Below are 13,335 nucleotides of genomic sequence, written 5' to 3' on the forward strand. Positions count from 1 at the left end.
TTCTAGCTTCTTTGGGGGACCCATTCACTCTACTCTACTACTCTACTCTATATTCTAGCGCCATATACTAGGTGTTAATTTATGTTACTAACCCTCGTAGTTGTGGACCTAACTTGATATGTCCCACTTCAAACCCTGATGGGTGCAGGTGAAAGTGCGTCTACCATTCTGTGCACATTGTTGACATATAGTAATAATAAAGCGATGGACGGCGCGGGTAAATAAACTCGGTTACAGAGCAGCCGCCCGCAACAGACGTTCTAACGTAAAGCAAACGCACCCTCAACAGGCAGGGATCATTTCATTGGTCAACACTACACCTGGTATTCTATTGGTTGGGGAATTTTGATAGGATTGTAACCATAGGCTGTTAATCCTGCTGTTAATACAGTCTATGATTGTAACACAAAAAAAATCCGCAGGAGAAATCCGAGAGTAGAAGATTTGCAAGAGTGCGAGGAGAAGGGCCGAAGCTGAGAGCAAACACACTACACTGTCAAAGTGTAGCAGAGTTAATAATTCCACTTCCACTTAAAAGGTAACTTTTCATTTGGCTAGTAGTTTCCATTTGAGACAGGCTTTTTCTGTAACATGAGCGCCATCTATTGATGCTATTCTGCAGACTTTAGGGTAAATTCTTACACACCATCACCAGTCTGCAGTAGCCTGTTTCATGGTAAGTCATAATACTGAGCTCCACAGTTATAGTTAGGTAAATGTGTTCATTGTGATAACATGTTAGTATGCATGTAGTATATCCACACGAAAGGTCTCAAATTTTATAATAGAGACCAGTTTTGTTTTGTTTCTTTTGTTTTAGCTTAAATGAAAAAGCTCACCACGTTGTGCTAGCTTGCTAGTCTGGTTAGCCTAGCTTGATAACCTAACTTTTATGATACAACCGTGGCAACAGTAAACTGAATAATTTCTGTTTTAATTTTAGCTAACTGGAGCTCTTTATAGTGACGAATGTTATTGTGAAACACTGTTCTGCTATTTATCAGGTACAGTTGTCTACTTTTGTGATTTCATACTGGTATTTTGTTAATGTCATGTGTAATACTGTTAACCAGTCTGCAGTAGCCTGTTTCATGCTAACTGGAGCTCTTTATAGCGACGAATGTGATTGTGAAACACTGTTCTGCTATTTATCAGAATAAACGGCTGTCATAGCCAACGAAGAGCGACGGCTTTGTCTGTAACACAACACAACGCAAGAGAGAGAGTACACACTCGCTACACAAGCAACAACATATGAGTCCAAGCAGAAAGTTTGAGCACAAGCAGAGCAAATCAAAGCGCGAGCAGTGACTATTTGAGTGTGAGAGCAAGGTTTTGAAGGAAATTATTACAAAATCTGAACATAATATCAGTGAGAAATGCTCTCAAACTGAAAGAATGCACTCTTGAATAAAGATAGGAATATAACCCCATAATAAGTAACATACATCATATACCAAATTTTTTTTTTAGCATTTCTAAAATTGCTCCCTTTATCTTAAAAAAGAGAAACGTCAAAACTGGATACCTACTCTTGCCAGAAAACATTAAAAAACATGTATTCATTTTTTATCTCTGCATATTGAAGTCTTGTTTCTTGTAATATGGGCTTACTTGCAGGTACAGAAAATCATGAAGGAGACGAGGGAATCCAAGGGAAGTCCAACAGACATTAAAACAGGCAGGTAACACATTTCAGAATCCATGTTTCAGGTAACAGACAACGGATTGCAAAAAGCACAGACATGAAGAGCATGTCAACTTTGACAAAATTGCCGTGAAAGAGTGAGAATGGCCCGGCTGAATATCTGCAGGGCTGATGAGGAAGGAGAGAACAGGTGTGTAGATGGAGGGGGGGGGGTTAGGCAAGTTAGGTGATGGGGAAAGGAGTCCGAGGGCATCTGGTGGATGGGTGGGAAATGGCAATGGAGGGACCTGGGGAAGAGAGAATGTGGCTCGAGAGGAGGGACATACGGGGACAGTTTCTAGTGGAGTCAGTCCACCATAATGATTCTTGATGTCAGGACTGCTGCTCAGTGTGTTTGAGGATGTGGAAAGCACAGCTTATACATCCATCCTGTGCAGTTAGGTCACTTCTTCCTTGAACTTGAACAGTCATAAAAACGCTGGTACAGATTGTGGTGCTTTAATTGAGCAATACACTAAAAACCTACACTTTCAGTTACCTCTTGTGGTAAATATGCACATAGTTATCTGCTGAGATTTTAAAATATCTGGCTTTACCAATACAGCTGAAAACTGTCTTTGTTTTTTTTTTTTAGCATGTTTTATTAAATCAAGTTTACTTCAAAAAGTTATTGACAAGCAGAAAGAACAAACGTGTCCTTATGTTATATAAATCAGTTTGATTACTTTCAGAAAGTGAGTGTAAAAGCACAAGTATTACAATGCCTCATAGTCATGCTTCCATGTGCTTAGTTGAGTTTATTTTAGGCACAAGGATTGGTCAGGAGGACTGCATTCAACTGTTGCTGCTGATCTTCAACATCACCCTGTTTGCACAGACACAAAAATGACATTTCATGAAGCAAAAACAAATTCAAGTTGAGATTTTTGACAGTGTGACTCTACTGAATTTAAAAATGTGAATATACTGCCCCAGAAATGCAGCAAAATGTAATCCCCACTACAACAACTACAGCTGTTATTGTAGCTCGTACTACTAATACTTTGCTTCTTCAGCTTTCTGAATATACCACCCAGCTGTCCTCTAATTCATGTGGACTGTGTACATTGTGTGCATTGTCTTCTTGGTTCTTACCTCTTCCCTCTGTCTGTTGACCACAGCCTTGATGCCCAGAACAGCAAAGCTGATGCAGACACACAGCTGAAGAACAGCCAGGACGATCATAGTAATGTCCATGGTTGTCAACAAGCGCTGACATAGACAAGAAATAAAGAAAGAGGTCAGATTCGTTCAAAAAGGATTTTCTAGTAGTAGTTTCTAGTAGTAGTTTATTTTGAACATATAAAAAAAAAATTCCCATGTTCAAAAAGGAGTAGGAAGAAGTTCATAATCAAACTTTTCTAGTCCTACCCCCTTTCTCTATTTTGATCCTTTAGTTAAATTTCACACACACACGCACACACACACACACACACAGACACACACAGTAGTTTATTGTGACTTAATCCCACATACAGCATCCTGCTGCAGTAAAAACTCACTAAAGCTCCAATTGTGTATTAATCCGCAGCTGTAAAATAAATGTATTAGTGCACCATTTATTTATTTATAAATGTATGTCTTCAGTAGGAACGAATGAGCTTGGGGATGATGAGAGCCACAGACAGGGAAGAGAAGTTGGAAGGTATTGAGAAACTGACTTAAACATTGGTTTTCTTTGTTGACAATAAGAAGACTGTAGCATAAAACCAGCCTTATCTTTTAAAAGCATGCTTACCTGCACATAATATGCCACATGTTCACAGTCGCCATAATAACTGTGACCAATGTACAGGTCACACATCCTGATGGCAGGGGCATCTACCAGGTCTTTGGCATTCAGCGCGATGTCAACAATGGCGAAGACGGATCCGACTATGTTCACAAAAGCAGCAAAGCCCACCTGAAAGAAAAGAGTCCATTTTTTTGATTATTTTGACTTCATAGTGTACATTTTAGTCTAAAGCCCTTTTCATAGATGAAATACATAACATTGCTGGCTACACATCTGTTAAGTATGATTCTTTTTTTGTCATTCAGACATCAGTGTCTTTTGCATTAATGTTCCTTACAGCTTTCAGACATCAGAGGAAATTTACAGAAAGAGCCACAGTGCTCGCGTGATCTTTGGCACCTGGTGCGCAAGAGGGAGCCGGGAGGAACTGTTAGGATAGTGAGGAGGAACCATGTTCTTTCAGGCCTGTAGCCAGCCTAGTGGCAGGGGGGGGGGGGGGGTTCTTTTTGTTCAAAAAGTGGACATTTTGCAGTTTTTCCCTCATTTTGTATTTAATTATGAGGTTCAAATACTTCATTTTGATGTCCTTGGCCTCACATATTTTGCTATGTGTGCATAAAGTTAGTTGTGTGGATTGTTGATACGTTAGACATTAGATTGTTACTTGTCGCGTGCCAGTTAACACATGAACAGAAGTGGTGCTTTAAACGAGATTAGGGCTTTGGTTTAGATTATTTTTATTTCGTGGGGATTCAAATTATCGACAGACGTTATTTAATAAGACACTTTAAAAAAAAAGGACTAAAATGATAGACGTTTGGCAGTGGGGAGGGGAGGTTAAACCACCCAAAACCCCCATGCCTACGGGCCTGTCTTTGTTCTTTCACAAGCTGCATCACTAACAGATTTAACATAGAGGTGTAAGTGATGCTCAGCCACACTTCTCGCAGTGAATACACACATATCAAGTTAAAAAAGAATAAAAAGTAAAAAATATAAGAAGAAATTGTTGGTCAGATTATTACTGTTGTACAGGGTTCTTTTTTTTAACCAGACTGCGAGGGGATAATTTGGTTTTACCGATTGATTCATTCAAGTAAACAGCTCTTTCACAGTGTGTCATGGGTTATTCAACTGATGATGAGATATTAAATTCATTACAGTGATTTAAGAAGGCGGTATGTTACTGTAAAGGGTGCTTATTCAGACATGAGACCAGCAGCCATAACATAAGGGGGTGCATTTCTGAGAGGGCCTTTACTAGTCTTTACTTACCAAGCAAATAGAGGAGAACCGGCCGGCAAGAATGGACATGATTCCAGCTATGGTGAACTGAGAAAGAGGGGACAGCTCAGTTAAAATAATTACAATTATTAACACAGTTTTTACTTGTTTCTTTTTAAATATATTATAAGAAAGAGAAATAAACAAAAATCTATGTAAAAAACAGTAATACTTCCATGAACAGAACCAGAAGATGTTGTTATATCTTATAGGAAATCCTAAATCATTTCAATCCATTTGAAAAAGTTATGGCAATTGAAAAAGACATCAGGAAATTATATATATATATATATATATATATATATATATTGTTTACTATTTAGTGTGGCTTTAGTACTGTTGAGCAAAATAAATAAATATGCTCTCAAAGTAAACAAAAACAACAATGTTATTTTACCACAGCACCCAGCCAGTAAGCAACTCCCAGGCTGGTCAGATCCTTGGGATACATGTATGTTCGTCCTGGCACCAGTCCAATGTTGAACAGGCCCACCATGATCTGTATAGTCTGTAAAAAAAAAAATCAAAACAATTAAATCTCTCTGTCTTAACATCTTAAGACCACCAGTTAATACTGCACACAAATAAATCAGTTGTTGAAACGGTTGATTGTTGGAGCAGACGATGCAAGAAGAAAATTCTGTGTGAACAGACAATAAAGTTTGATCTTATCTTAATTTTAGTTTATCTCACCCCAAGAGCTGCAGTCACGTTGCTCTGCATCAGCCCCTTGTACACTGAGCAGCACATGGGACTGTAGCAAAGAGACTTGAGTATCTGACACAGCGGCAGTAACATGCTCTTACTGTCAGCCGCCACAGTCGCCACAGTCACTCCTTTGTCTTTGAAAGAAGAGATGGTCATCTCTCACACCTGCAACATGACACGGAGATTTAGAGATGTAAAGTTGGACAGATTGAAAGATACAGTACTGTATTAGTCCCAACTGCAGTGTTACAGCAGCCAAGTGAACCAGCCTAAATAAAGTCTAATGGAAACATAGCCTAAATAACAAATATGTTAACTACAAACTGAACTAAAACTAGGACAGGATCTAAATATACACATTGATACTGCCTAGCAATATTCTGTACATGATCAGTGCTAGGGGTGGGAATCACCAGAGGCCTCACCATACGATATCATCACAATACTTATGTCACGATACAATATTATTGAGATTTTCGACATTTTGCAATATTCTGCGATATATTGCAATTTATTAACTTATTTATTCCAACTTCAAATGTTTCCCAATTTCAAATTATGTCCCCAAAAGGAAACTTTGTCAACATCTGTTTGATCTAAAAAGATAAATTTCTCTGTTTGTTCAGGTGTTTGGTGTTTTAAGCCCCCAACGTTGTAGGCACTAGGATTAGGCAATGGTTAGGGTTAGGTTTGGGTTAAAACGCAACGCAGGGTTGGGGCACGGGCACAAGGGGCCCACTCGTGTGAAAAACACTTAAAAACCTCCTTAAAAAAACGGGTTCGGTTATATAAAAGCTGTTTAAAAGAATGCCAGATATTAAAAGCAGGTTAAAAGAACCACTGGACAGGACGGACAGCGGGAGATTAAAACTTTAAATAACAGGTCACCTCCACACCTGCCCTGGTCTCCCTTCTGGAGACATTACAAAATAAATAATTGAAATAAATAAAATATATATATATATATATATATATATATATATATATATATATATAGTTATGAAAATAAATAGCCCGGCATCACAATACAAAATAATTTCTATCCCAATATTAAAGACATTATTTAATCTCAAAAAATAAAATAAAAACATATAAAGAGTCTAAAATACTGTCTGAATTACTTGCCCTTGAGGTTAAGGTTAGGGTTAGGGTTAAGGTTAGGTGCCTTGAAGTCAACGTTGGGGGCTTAAAACACCATTGAGCGTTTGTTCATCTCACTTCAATTTTATTGCTGCAAAATGGGATTGTCAAGCAGACAAACTGACCAACACACTCACTATCACGTATATAATAATAGATCGATATTTGGTGTCTGTGTATCGATACAGTATTGCCATGGAAAATATTCGCGATACTATACCCCCCTACCCCTAATCAGTGCAAGTCTAGTATAACCAACCTTACCTTGTATTGGTACAGCAAGGTAGCAACACACGTGTGTGTTTGTTGAACTAATGGTTAGTGTATCTGTCTCAAAACTGTATAAGTCACTTGTATCTGTGGAAGGAATGTTTTGTTGAAGAAAACTTTACTTTTCAAATGGAAGAAAAGAAAACAGATGATTATGGTGGTGGAGCATTTCATGCGGCAGTCAGAAACACACACACACACACACACACACACATTCAAACACAAGCGATAACTGCACTTTTCTACTCTTTGTGGGGATTTTATACATGTTGTCCGAGGTGACCAAAAGGCGGGGGGATTATACACGTCGGTTTCACAAAGACAAAAGGTGACGTAAGTTTGGGGCTTACTATAGATAAGAAAAAATTACACCTCAGTGTTACTTTTGTTACTATTGTAAGTGTATTGTAATAGAGTCCCTTGATAGTTGGTAGTAGGGTTGACTCCCTGCTAGCCTGAGCTCTCTTCACAACAACTCACTACACAGGGGTCTGATAACCAATGTAGGCATGGTTATTAGAGGTTATTACAGAAATGCAGGCAAATAATTCACAACACACAAAAACAATATCAGGGTAAAATAATAAAATAACTGTATGATAGGCTATATTTTCTTCTACATTTTGATTAACCAGGGGCGGGGCTGGAGGGGTGGAATCTGATGCTGGTGGTGGCCACACCTTTTGTTGTTGGAATGTCAATCAAACGACAAAAACAGATAACAACTAAAAGGAGACATAAAACAACTCAATGGAGACACGTGACAACTAAAAGGAGACATAAAATGAACACAAAGACACTCAAAACGACTAAAGACACAACTGAAAAAAAGACTACTGATTACAGTAAATGAGAACAAGTGAAAGTTATGGACTCACTGAATAACATTCACATCTATACCAGTTGTTATTCGAGTTATTTGATAGGCCACCTGTGATAAGGTTCACAGCAAGTAGGCCATGGCATCTATCATGATGTTAAAAGTAAATTTTACAGGTTTAGGCACAACGGGTTTTGTGATTTGGACGGAGGGAAGTTTAGTTTACAGTATTGCACTTCGTTGTGTTTGACATCTCAACCTCTTGTCCTAAAGCTAACACAAAAAAGGATGCAACAGAAACTTTCACAAAAATGAAGAATCAGGGTCTTGAATGTCGACCAACACACACACACACACGTGTTAAAAATGTATATAAATAAATAAATAAAATAAATCAAGTTTATAACATCTTTCTTTCCATAACTCCCCTCTCTCTTGCAGACCGTAAAAACATGATAACCATTAACAAAATATACATATCACCCAGTTCAGCGCTCAATAAACAGGTTGTCTTATTGTGAAGTTCAAGTTACTGTCAATGAGGCTATGTGTTTGTTTGTGTGTGTGCAGAGAACTCACCTGGGTCCGTGGCTACAGAGTTATAACTGTGACCGTCTGGTTTGTCGATGATGATTTCAGGTAGAAGCAAACAAACTGATAGGCAACTTCCTGTCGCACGTTTGGTTTCTTCAAAATAAAAGCGTCCGTACCAACATATCTCTTCAAATGTAATTTGCACACACAAATCAAAATAAGTAAATCCTATGGTATAGGCTAATTAACAGACCCATGCACATAGTTTGGATTTTATTGAGATTTTGAGATATCTGGCCTTTGACATGAATAGAATTTCATTAGTGAAACATTACAAAGGAAGTAGTCAACAGCAGTGTCTTTTTAGACAGTTTTCACCATTTTACATGTTTTAATTTAAGCAATTTTACTTTAAAAATAGATAGAAAAAAACATATGCTGACTAAAAAAACATGTCCTTGTGACATAAAGCAGTTTTGATTACTTTCAGCAGTTGAGTGTGTCAAAGCACAAGCAGTACAAGTATTCAAAGTCAGTAATGTGTTTAGTTGAGTTGATTTTGAGCACCAGGACCGGTCAGGAGGACTTCATTCAACTGTGGATGCTGGTCTTCAACATCCCCCTGTTTGAACAGAAAAAAAATGACTTAATAAAAACAGAATACAGTACAAGACGTGGCTAAATGGTATCCCTACTACAACAACTGCTGCTGTTATTCCTGCAACTACAGCTGGTATTACTGCTCCTACACTTGCTTTACATTCCTGAATATAATTCAAGTCAAGTTCATTTTATTACAGCCCAATATCACAAATTACAAATTTGCCTCAGAGGGCTCTCTTAATCCTTTGACCCTTGCATCGGATAAGGAAAAACTCCCTAAAAAAAGAAAAATGGAAGACACCTCAGGGAGAGCAACTGAGGAGGGATCCCTCTCCCAGGACAGATATACCACCCAGGTGTACGCTACTCCATGTGTACTGTGTGCAGTTTGTGTATTGTCTTCTTGGTTCATACCTCTTCCTTTTTCATGTCACTGCTCAGAGACTTGATGCCCAGAATAGCATATCTTATACTGACAAAGAGCTGAAGAGCTGCCATGGCGATCAGTGTGTTGTCCATGGATGTCAACACAGTCTGATGGATGAGAAAACAAAAAAATACATATATATATATATATATATATATATATATATATATATATTAATAAGGGTGGGAAACACCAGAGGCCTCACGATACAATATCATCACAATACAATATTATTGCAATTTTAAACATAATGAAATATTCTGTGATATATTGCAATTTATTACATTTTTTTCCAATTTCAAATTATGTCCCCAAAAGGAAACCTTGTCAACATCTGTTTTATCTAAAAAGATAAATTTCTCTGTTTGTTCATCTCACTTCAATTTTATTGCTGCAAAATGGGATTGTCAAGCAGACAAACTGAACAACACGTATATATAATAATAGATCGATATTCGACGTCCATGTATTGCCATGGAAAATATTGCGATACTATGCTGTATCGATTTTTTTCCCCCCACCCCTAATATTGAATTAGATTGTGTTTTGGAGTTTAACTTTAGAAGTCTGCTTACCTGGGCAAAGAGCGCAACTTTTCTGCAGTTGTCACCAATTTGATCAGCATTGTTGCTGCTGCTCCCACACATCCAGAGGAGAGAGACATTTCCCAGGTCCATGGCATACAGCACAATGCCAGTAATTGCAAAGATCGCTCCAACAATGTTCATAAACACAGTGAAGCCCATCTGCAGAGGAAAGATCCTGTCACTTAAAAGTACAATTTAAGCAGTATTTGATAATATTCTATTTACAGGGCAGTGCATATTTTATTTTATTAGTCAGTGGAGTCACTCTACTTACCAAGACGGGAGAAGGGAACTGTCCCGCCACAATGGACATGATTCCAGTTACGATGAACTGATGAGAAGTCATGCAACAGACAGCTCATATCAGTGACAATCAAGCAGAAACTATTGTATTTGCTTTCCAGTAGGCGTTGTTATATCATAAAACAATCTTGCTCCATTGTGTACCTCAGCAATTTCATTGATGAGGTAATCCTCTGACAACAAATTTTAAACGGTGTGGAACTCCCTGCATGTGTAAAAGTTTCTCATAACACAGCTAACTCCAATATTGTAAACAAGAGACATTACAGTAATATGCTCTAATATTAACAATATTTTTTTTACCACAGCACCCAGCCAGTACGCAGCACCTAAACTGGTCAAATCTCCTGGATTTGTACTGGTTCGTCCTGGCCCCAGTCCGATGTTGAACAGGCCCACCATGATCTGCATAGTCTGTGAAAGATTCAAAACAATTGTCTTATACTTGATCAACTTAAGACCACCAGTTAATAGCTGTATGTGAATACATCTATTTTAATTCCTCTCACCCCAAATGCTGTAGTGACACTAGTCTGCATCAGCCCGTGGTACACCGACCCGTAGAATAGACTGGAGCAAGGAGTCTTCAGGATTTGGCACGATGATGGAAATATGCTTTTACTGTCAGCCGCCACAGTGATGACAGTCATCTTCACAGTCCTGCACACACAACTGGAACACAAAATGGGAAGATTTTTCTCCATTCCTCTTAACCAATTCTGTTCTTGGTTGAAGCTCTTAAGTCACTCATTTTGTTTTGCTTGTGTGTGTGTGTGTGTGTGTGTGTGTGTGTGTGTGTGTGTGTGTGTGTGTGTGTGTGTGTGTGTGTGTGAGAGAGAGAGGGGTGGGTGTTTGTAGAGGAGAATGGAGAATGTCTTAGAGTCTTTAGCAACTGCCAAAGTAAACAGAAAGTCACTGGTATCTATCAACAGCCCTATCAAATCCAAATAAAAAAAATATGCAGGTGTATTACGGCTGTGGTTCTGCTATAAAGCAGCAAGATTACACTTATTGTCCCTCGCTGGAAGTTCTTTATTTAGTAACTGAAATATGCTGCAGAGGGTTTAGCTGGAAAAGTAAAAGCACAGTGTGTCTCACTTTTATAACTGCTTATTAAGCTTTCTCTAAGGAGGTGTCTTAGCTACAAACAGTAGTTATTTTAAGTATTTGTCACATTGTTGTAGGGTGTACTTCTATGACATTTAAATGTAGCGCTAAATCTATTGAACCTTTTGCAAAGACATACAAACTATGAAAGTTTCATTATCTGGAGGCTGGTTGGTTTGTTTTTCTTTTTCTTCTTTTAAGCAAAAGCTCACCATCTCAGAAAATCCTGCACTTTCTGTTTTACTTAAAAGTGTTTTTTTCAAAACCACTTTCTGAGATATCCCACCACCATATCGCACCTCTTTCTCACCACAGAAACAATATAACATAATTCAATTTTGGCAAACTAACCAAACTTAAAAAAAAAAAAAAAATCATTTCAGAGCTCACTTAACATGTTGTCTCCTTTAAGCTATTGTCAGTCATGAGTGTCTTTGTGTCAAGAACTCACCTGTTTAGGGTTTGATGCTGTACCTGTGACGGTCTGGTTATTCTGCCAGCAGCCCATGTTCATTATCAGCAACAACAATGTTATTTTCCATCCACTAGAACATTTCTTCAAAAATAAAAGCCTCATTTCCACAAACTGCAAGCAATAAGCAGTGCTGGAAGAAGCTTAAGAAAAAGTTGCAATGCCACAATTAAATAATACCGTGAAAGACCTGCAGTGGAAATTAGACTTCTTTCACCGCAAAGTGGCATTAAAAGTTGCCGAGACAATGCCACAGAGGCTGAACTATTTTCATGGATTCACTCCCCAATCTGCATGTTAACACCAATTTAATGTAGAGGAACATTAGGTCAGGGGGTGAGTCAGTAAAGGTTTTTAATTTAGTTCAGTGTTTTTATTAAAGCTTTAGTACGTAACTTTTTGATATTAAAGCTATAGTGCTTACTTTCTGTCGCCCCCATGAGGAATTCTAAGTAATGACAACAACACTGTCAGCTTAAATGTAACGGACGTTCATCAAAGCTTTAGTGCGTAACCTTTTTATAATAATAAACGTCTGTTACATTCAAGCCATCGCCAAATGAGTTGCTACAAAGCTAATTAAGACTTTCAGCTCCACACAACTCTCTCTGTATTTCTCAGGATGGCTGTGTTGACGCGCCAACAGTTTTGTTGTCATTACTTACATTTCCTCATGGAGGCGACAGAAGCTACGCACTATAGCTTTAAGCGGGCTTTTAGAATTAAAATTAATTTACGGCTCAAGCAGCCTACGGTCAATTAACAGGAATTCCAGTTAATGTAAACATAATGACTTTCTCTAATTGGAATTTCTAAAGATCGAAAACCAGTTGAATTCAATTAATTTCAATTCAATTCAATTCAACTTTATTGTCATTGACACAATGTACAGGCACATTATGTAACGAAATATAGGTCGTCACTCTCTGCACATACACAGCAAGATTAAAAGACACATTTCAACAACACAGACTTATTTACAGGCTCAGACATAGTACTTGTGCAATGGCATAGTCAAAATAAGATACATTAAAGCCCAAATAGCATATTGAAGTGATTATGATGCAATGTTCTCCATACTAGCAAATAAACTGATTTCTGTTTAAATGTGAATTTACTGAATTAGTATAAAATTGATCCAAAATCACTCCAGATAAATGGATTCAAACGGCTCAGTGGGCATTAACATTGCTAAAGAAAATATGAGGCAGAATAAACAGCCTTCCAGTAAATGTTTTTAGCACGAAGATAAAACAGGCCTGGTGTGATTGTGCAATTTACCAAAGAACAAGCAGGAAATTCCTGGCCAGATTACACAAGACACCAACCACAACAGACTGAGGGGATGATGAGTGCAATGTTCCTCCAGACGAAGAAACTGAGAAATGTGAACTTAGGTAGCGCATACTACCAAACCCACAAGACAAAATATTAAGTTGTCGCTTCCCAGTGTGGATGTCAGGGCTGGATTATTCTTCATCAGATGTAAAACACAATTTAACCCTTGTGTGGACTTCGGGTCACATTGACCCGTTTAAAATTTTTGTTTTATATCAGAAAATATGGGACGTAGAAATAAGCGCTGAAAATGTGTACAAGAAAAATAAAAAAATGTAAAACGTTGGAAAAAGCAAAAACAAGGGTTAATAACACTGTAC

General features: G+C 37.9%; 2 protein-coding genes and 1 long non-coding RNA gene across 3 annotated transcripts; 1 reads left to right on the top strand and 2 right to left on the bottom strand.

Annotated features, from left to right (window-relative positions):
- Positions 1-2,427: 2,427 nt before the first annotated feature.
- Positions 2,428-8,290, bottom strand: LOC144519254 (uncharacterized). Its single transcript, XM_078252266.1, has 8 exons — positions 8,224-8,290; positions 6,819-6,911; positions 5,400-5,579; positions 5,104-5,214; positions 4,698-4,754; positions 3,426-3,590; positions 2,783-2,899; positions 2,428-2,513 (listed from the first exon to the last, which is right to left on the bottom strand). The coding sequence occupies exons 3-8, from the start codon at positions 5,568-5,570 to the stop codon at positions 2,451-2,453; spliced, it is 684 nt and encodes a 227-aa protein (XP_078108392.1). The 5' UTR covers positions 5,571-5,579; positions 6,819-6,911; positions 8,224-8,290; the 3' UTR covers positions 2,428-2,450.
- Positions 2,835-3,696, top strand: LOC144519255 (uncharacterized). Its single transcript, XR_013502095.1, has 3 exons — positions 2,835-2,927; positions 3,275-3,332; positions 3,483-3,696. It is a non-coding gene; the product is annotated as an uncharacterized LOC144519255 (long non-coding RNA).
- Positions 8,291-8,438: 148 nt separating the features above from the next.
- On the bottom strand, positions 8,439-11,714 carry LOC144518921 (uncharacterized). Its single transcript, XM_078251801.1, has 7 exons — positions 11,657-11,714; positions 10,608-10,770; positions 10,402-10,512; positions 10,070-10,126; positions 9,784-9,954; positions 9,196-9,315; positions 8,439-8,800 (listed from the first exon to the last, which is right to left on the bottom strand). The coding sequence occupies exons 2-7, from the start codon at positions 10,746-10,748 to the stop codon at positions 8,723-8,725; spliced, it is 678 nt and encodes a 225-aa protein (XP_078107927.1). The 5' UTR covers positions 10,749-10,770; positions 11,657-11,714; the 3' UTR covers positions 8,439-8,722.
- Positions 11,715-13,335: the final 1,621 nt, after the last annotated feature.

This window comes from Sander vitreus, chromosome 6, assembly GCF_031162955.1.
Source record: "Sander vitreus isolate 19-12246 chromosome 6, sanVit1, whole genome shotgun sequence".
NCBI lineage: Eukaryota > Metazoa > Chordata > Actinopteri > Perciformes > Percidae > Sander > Sander vitreus.

Coding starts and splice junctions, on each gene's coding strand:
- LOC144519254 (XM_078252266.1), bottom strand. CDS start 5,570: ATGACCATCTCTTCTTTCAAAGACAAAGGAGTGACTGTGGCGACTGTG. Junction 4,755..5,103: donor CTTACTGGCTGGGTGCTGTG/GTAAAATAACAT, acceptor CCTCTTTCTCAG/TTCACCATAGCTGGAATCAT. Junction 2,514..2,782: donor TCAACAGACAGAGGGAAGAG/GTAAGAACCAAG, acceptor CTGTGCAAACAG/GGTGATGTTGAAGATCAGCA.
- LOC144518921 (XM_078251801.1), bottom strand. CDS start 10,748: ATGACTGTCATCACTGTGGCGGCTGACAGTAAAAGCATATTTCCATCA. Junction 10,513..10,607: donor GTGTCACTACAGCATTTGGG/GTGAGAGGAATT, acceptor AATCTTTCACAG/ACTATGCAGATCATGGTGGG. Junction 10,127..10,401: donor CGTACTGGCTGGGTGCTGTG/GTAAAAAAAATA, acceptor ACTTCTCATCAG/TTCATCGTAACTGGAATCAT.